The sequence below is a fragment of the Haliaeetus leucocephalus genome, unplaced genomic scaffold, assembly GCF_000737465.1.
Source record: "Haliaeetus leucocephalus isolate CR32 unplaced genomic scaffold, Haliaeetus_leucocephalus-4.0 Scaffold339, whole genome shotgun sequence".
Classification (NCBI taxonomy): Eukaryota; Metazoa; Chordata; class Aves; order Accipitriformes; family Accipitridae; genus Haliaeetus; species Haliaeetus leucocephalus.
This window is the reverse complement of record NW_010972775.1, coordinates 7066275-7073136: the sequence shown is the minus strand read 5'-3', so window position 1 is coordinate 7073136 and position 6862 is coordinate 7066275. Positions and strand designations below refer to the sequence as shown.

The window sequence follows — 6862 nt, the reverse complement described above, 5'->3', positions numbered from 1 at the left end:
CTTAGAATTTAAGTGACTTAACGTCCATTAAATCCTGTAAAGACTGAAAAGCAACTACCTGCAAGTATGCTTTAGAAGATTACATAAAACAAAAACTGAATTGAAAATTACATTTAACAGTACACATGCCGTTGTTAACCTGTGCTCTGAAAGTGGATTCTGACAATTTAGATGCACCAGCTTGACCTGAATGCAAGTAGACTGTATATTCCAAAATGCCTATGACCACCTGACTCCTGCTACTCATTCAAGGCTATTTTCAGGGCACAGAAATTTAAAAACATGTATTTGCATCTCTACTTTGCCAGAGAGCCTTGTACAGGTAAAGTTTAAAAATAAACTTACTTTTGAGCCATAGAAACCCTTGCAGGAAGTTTTCTTTGGTTATGAACATTTCTTTTTTATAAATGTGCTTAAGTAAAAGAAGATCAGTTTGAGTTGAGTAAAAGAATACACAAAGGTTCTGGATTTTTTTAGTTAACATAAAATGGAACTATAATAGTAAGTTTAAATCGCACGACCTTCCTGCATATAAACACTAGCCCTGGGAATCACCTGGGCTCGCTAACAGTTCCTAAATTCAATTTCTGGGCAGAAGCTGGTAAGGTGTTTACAGTGGAATTTATTGTACTATGGAATGTGGTTTTTTTCTACCCATTCACAGTTGATTTTGGGGGGCAAGTTGTGTCTCATCTCTTCACGCGGCATTAGGCAGAAGTTTTTTCTTTGCACTCAGTACTTATTTACAGTATCTGTGAAGGGCAAAAGTGAAGAATTTATTTTTATTGATAACAAATATGAAATTTTCACAGTCACAGAAATTAATTACAACTGAACAGTAGTCATCAGTTTCCTTACTAAATGTACTGCATGCATTTTAGCTCATTTGACCTTGACAAACGTCAAAAATTAGTAATTCAGTAATCAAGAAACAAAAAAGATTGTATTATTAACATATTTTAACAGAACAAAAATAAAGCTTAAGTGAATATACCTCGAATTCATATTTTACCTATAATAATTCACACAAACTAATACAAATTAAATTAATGAAAACCACTTGAAGCCAAGTTTGGGCCATTTGTTCAGTTCAGAATTAGGCTCATTAAATGCTAATATACTGAGCACTGTGATGGCATTGGGTGTGAAAAAGTGTTCTATAACCTCACAAGTTGAACAATAATAATAATAAGTCTTCATCAAGTTCAGGGTGTAAAAATAATTTATTCGCTTTTGCTCATTAAAAAATCAGCTACTATTCTTGATTTTTTTTTAAACAGCAGCAAACAGTCAAAACCGTGACAATTAAAAAGCATTCAATAAAAAATAAGGCAAGCAGAGTGTAAATTTGTTCCTTAAAAATCAATGCTGTAGCACTACAGAAGCAAGGGTAGCAGAAAAAAATAAACAAGAACTTAATAAAACATGACAATCACCAAGTTACTTCTATTCTATGTCATCACTTTAGCCAAGGAAGCATTGTTAAAGCAGTATCCAAGTAAACCTTTATTTCAAAACTATCAAGAGTAAATTAAGATTTAAAGGCATTCCTTTGAGGGGTGTGTGTGCATGGAGTGGGGCGAGTGAAGTATGCCATAGTGATGGTAATTTTAAATATCCTATTGTTTCAAGTCTGTAAAACATCATAGACTACTGAAACCAAAATCTTACAAGACAACAAGCCTTGACTCTACTGTTTTTGATCAGTGATACGCTGTAAGCAGAGTTTCATGTAGGAATTTTTATTGCGTATTTCTATCACTGCATCTCTGACAAGCTCAATGAACATTTGAGGCCAGAGCTTCTGCAAAGACTCATTTTTCATATTGATGTCAGCTGCTTCTTTCACCAAGTTCTCGACATATGTCTGGCAAAATGTTTTTCTCTCCTTGATTTCCTGCATAGGAGAACCATTACACATTGTATAAGACAAAGGAAGAAAAGGTTAAATAAGAGCAAACAAAAAACAACCACAAAAATTTAATGAATTAAAGAACATAGCGATTAGCAGGCAAAGAGGCCATTGCACACTTCCTCCTGTTGGTTTTAAGTTGCATGGCCCAAGGTATAAGTCAAGCTTTTATGAGTGTGGCCACAGAATCTTACTGTATTCATAATATTTATATTATACTCATTAATTAATTTATCTGAAATCTACTTTTAAATAGTCAGGTAGATATCTTTTAACAGCATTATGATTTTTGTTGTCTTCTGGCATAGCAGTGAAAATTTACAGAAATTATTAGGCACCAGACTACTTTCCTTCTTTCTCTCCCTTCCCAGCTTTTCATGATTATAGCAGAATAGTTGGAAAGTACATGTTGGAAAGTACATGTTCATCTACTTGCCCTAACAAGAACTAAGCATATTATCACAGGAAAATATGCCAGTATGCAGCCTTTCCACAGGTTACCTGATGGACTCTGACAACTGCATGGTTCCTAACATGTACTACATTAGATACTGAAGGAACCTGAACCTCTAAAAAATAATAAAAAATATTGCACTTTGTGCAACTACTAGCTCCACATTTTAGTCACTCAAGCCATATTAATCCCTGTTTCTATAAAATGCCATAATAAACTTTGAACAGTAAGTTATATTAGTGCTAAATATCTAACTAGTTTGATTTATGGCACTGTTAAAAATGTTAGGTCATGCTTCAGGCCATCAAAACAGAAGTTTTCTTAAATGAGTGATAAAGCAGAAAAAATACTTTCCAGTTGTTTCATCTAAAAAAACCAAATTATCAATCAGTGACTCAGACTGTCATCTTCAGTGATAAACTTATTCAATCACATTTATAACGTTAGTTTACTGCTGATAGGCAACTGGCATCAGTCTTTTTTGCCTATCTTACTCTTCTTTTGTGACATCCTGTAATATCTGCTGTCACATACATAATGCTGTTACAAAGGACAAGGTGTAAATTTCTGCACTGGGAAGAGAAAACAATGTATATATTTAGTGGACTGTACAAATGCCAAGCTTATTTTATTAAAGTGCTTGTTCCATGGTAAAGGACAAGAGGAACACTTCACTGTCTTACTCTATGCCATTCAAAGTTTTAAGAGCTACTATCACAGTTTTTGAAACGAAAAAGTTTTTTTAATTTCATCTCTCCACACATGCAGTCACCGTCTCTTTTTTATGCTATGGATCTGAGATAACAAAACCTCAATGCAATAACCGAATTCAAAAAGCAAGTAGTGGGACAAATGTGGGAAGCAGGGTGCATACTGCTCAGAAAGGAGATTGTGGCTGAAAGAAGCATGTTCTCCCTGGGAACAATTTTCCTCTGCCCAAGCAAAAGAGTTCGCAGATCAGAAATGCAAACTAAAACAAGCGTGACTGATGCACTTGTCTGAAACAAGCCAGCTTGCAATTTTATTAATAATTAAACCTAATACATTTCCTATATATTTATTTTCCTGTAGCTCATTTAAAAGCTACGAAACAGCTCTTTATTACTCCAGCCTGTGCTATCTCAAATCTTGCCTGAAGGTGTTCTTCACCAATTCATTTTGGGATATACTTTCTGACTTTCCAATTCCATTAGAAAATCCTAAGGTGCAATAGACATTTTTCTTTGTAAAAAACTGTGCACACTTCTTATATTTTACTAATGCAGGTACCTTTTGTTATGAATATAAGGCTTGTAGGTGAGAATATATTTCTGAGACTGTGGCACTGTTCAGGAACCACTTCACTAAAGACAGAAACTGACAATTATCCAGTATTCTGGCAAAGATCAGACAGATGAAATGTTTGATCATATGTGTATATATGGTAAGCAGTGATATTTTAAGACCACCATTCTCAATAGCACAACTGAAACTTGATATATAGACAAATTCCACGAGTAGTAGCCTAAGGTTATATAATAGAGGATGAAAGTATTTCTTATTGATATACGCACCTCAAGCTTTTCCATATGAAAGTCCTTTGTCATGTAATTCAATGTTGCTCGAGTTGTGCTTTCCCCTCCACTTCTGTTATCACTACTTTCCTCACTCCCAATCCCAGATTTCTTTCCCTTTCCCTCCAGCAGATAATGGAATTGCTTCCTCCTGTGAAAAGATGATAGAGATTTACAGTTTTAATTATTGGAAACTTTTTTAAAGTGCAGATGTTTCTAGTGATTGTGAATTTTCTTTTCTTTTCTCCCTTTGAACAGATACTATATGAACTTTCAAGTTTATTGCATCCTCAAGTTACTCAAAATACATACAACCCTCTGTTAATTTGCTTCTATACAACTGACTTTTTGACACATATCACATAGCATCTCCTAAATAGGAAGTCCTGCAGCTTAAACTTATTAACTACATATCACAGAAGACTAAAAATATTTTGTGCACCTTTTTTCTTATAGCACCAACTCTTAAATCTGTTGACTGTTATAGTCACCAACTATAAAATACCCACTAAAAATAGACAGTCTTCATTGTGAGAGTCCATAAATCTTCACCAATACCAGTACAATTGGAGAATTAAACAAGCAGTACATTTGTGTGGATGTGCCTTTAAATCTTAGTCAGCAGACTTCATACTTCTGTGAAAATCTCTGGCTACATGAATCAGGAGATGCTAATATTTCTGCAATAAGCAGAGAACTTACCTTCTGTAAGATGTTTTTTGTGAAATTTTTATCTTTTCACCTAGAAAGAATTTACCATGACAGTGTGCAACAGAATTAAACAATACATTCTGGACAAATTCCAGTTCCGTTCATTCTATTTTACCTAGATTCTCCAATTAATGAAAGCATGCGATAATGTGGCAGCTCAGAAGATGCTACATATGCCAGGATGCCAAAAAGCCTTTCTGCCATTACAATATCGTTTCCAGTGACCTGTGAAGGAAGGGGGAAAATGAAAAGAAAAAAGAAAAAAGAAAAGTTAAGTTTCAAAACTAGCACATTGATATTTCATTATATATGTACATTGAGAATTAACTGAAATTTGTTATACAGAACACTGCATACAGATCTGTTCCAGGCATATCTTCAAAACATAGATTTGCTTTTACTGGCACCTTAAGCGTACTTTAAAAGAAACCAAATGAGGTACTGGTGCTTGTTTTATTTCCTGTAACTCTGGAACTTTTAATGTATACGCATGCTACCCTGTGCTTCACGATAGTCTTCATGAAAAGAATTTTATAATAATTTCTTACATTGAGTATCTGAAGGCCAGACATGTTAATTCTGCTCCATACTGCATGCACTTACAGAAGGTCTACTGGAAAATTTTTTCATCAAGTTATGCTGGAGAAATCAAAAGATTCTGGGCACCCACATGTGAAAAGAGAAGTTATGGTCTCTCTTGTCTTGGCAGCATCATAGAGAAGGCTTAATAGAAACAGAGGCTTTAGAGAGGAAAAAAAAGGGGGAAGAAAAAAAAAAAAGACTATTTTCTCTGTATTTTCCACCCCCCCAAAATAAGTGTTCCTCCATTATACTTCTCTAAATATCATCCATACGGTTGTTGTCAACACTAAGTTACAGATATCTCTTTAATTTTCAATAATTGAAAAGTTTTCAAAATTAATGTTACACATTTCAATTTTGTATAAAGAAGGTGGAAGGGGTTTATTTTTTGGTGGTGATTGTTGTTTTTTGTTTGTCTTGGCTCGTAACCTCTGGAGACCATGGCCTGTGTTTCTCCTGCCCTGATGGCCAGACTATGAACTGACTTCAACTGCCAGAAGTTTGTTGGCACGGTTTCCAGACTCCGGGCTTTCCAGTGAGTGCAGAAGAAATCTTTATGATCATCTAAATCTGACCTGGATAACACAGGACAATGAAACTCACTCAGTGACTACTTAACTTCTAGATCAAATTTAATTTCCGTTCATCTTACAACATATTTTTGGAAAGCAATCCATTATTAAATAAACTTCAATACTCACAGTAGTTACTAAGTATTTCCAGACAATTTTTGTGTTCTGTATTATTCAAACGTGCGAGTAAAATGGAATTTTGATCCAAATTAATGTAATTTTACTATATTCTTGTTTAACGTTTATAGACTATACAATCTACCTTTGCCTAAATTACACTGCAACAGCATAATGCTGGGAGAAATTCACCAGCGAAAACATAGATCAGGAAATTAGAAATGTAAAGTCAATTCCATTTTCAGTGTTTAGATTTGCTCACTTTCACTTAAAAAAGTTTTATGTAGTAGCCTAAGAGTAGATGACCTCGCTGAACAATCTGTTAACAGAAGCAAGGTCTAAAACAAAGAGCACAGAAGGCAGCTAGGGAAACAAAGACCAATGCAGGCAGAAGTGTCTGCTGGAAAAATAAGTGATTTTAATTTATTTATTTATGTTAAGAGAAGCATAAGGACCAGGTCAACAGAGCCAGCAATGCTGAATACACTCTCTAGTTCACAGAAACTCGTGTTCTCTATCTTACTCCAGTACCTTGTTTGCTCCATTAATCACAAAAAGATTATAACTGTAACATCACATAAGTTTAAGTCTATTATGCCTGCTACTTGGCAAGTACAGAAAACAGGCACCAATTCAGTAAATGTGGTGCATCTGTTACACTGTATGCCATACCACTTGGTATAAAGCATTTTGTAGAGTTTAGTAACTTCAGACCTTGACAACTCTTAATCTGAGATCAGTATCACTGGGAAAAACTTCAAGTAGTGTATCTCAATGAAAAGAATTTGCTTCTTCACAGTTAGTAAATGTAGTCATTTGACAAGGGAACAAAATCATTGTTAGGGGGAGACTAAGACTCAGCTTCTAGCCTGGAACACAAGTGGAATGGAAGAGAGAGGCTGGGGAGAAAAAAAAAAAAAAAAAGTATAATGAAGCTTTTAAGTTTAAAAGTGTTAGAGTT

General features: G+C 34.6%; 1 protein-coding gene across 1 annotated transcript in view; it reads right to left on the bottom strand.

The window, feature by feature from the left end:
• Positions 1-1428: 1428 nt before the first annotated feature.
• Positions 1429-6862, bottom strand: part of LRRC49 (leucine rich repeat containing 49) — a 52660-nt gene continuing 47226 nt past the window's right edge. The window contains exons 14-16 of the mRNA XM_010571750.1: positions 4746-4855; positions 3920-4070; positions 1429-1897 (exon numbers count right to left, since the gene is read on the bottom strand). Coding sequence (XP_010570052.1) covers positions 1691-1897; positions 3920-4070; positions 4746-4855 — 468 coding nt within the window. The 3' untranslated portion in view covers positions 1429-1690. The remainder of the gene's footprint in view (positions 1898-3919; positions 4071-4745; positions 4856-6862) is intronic.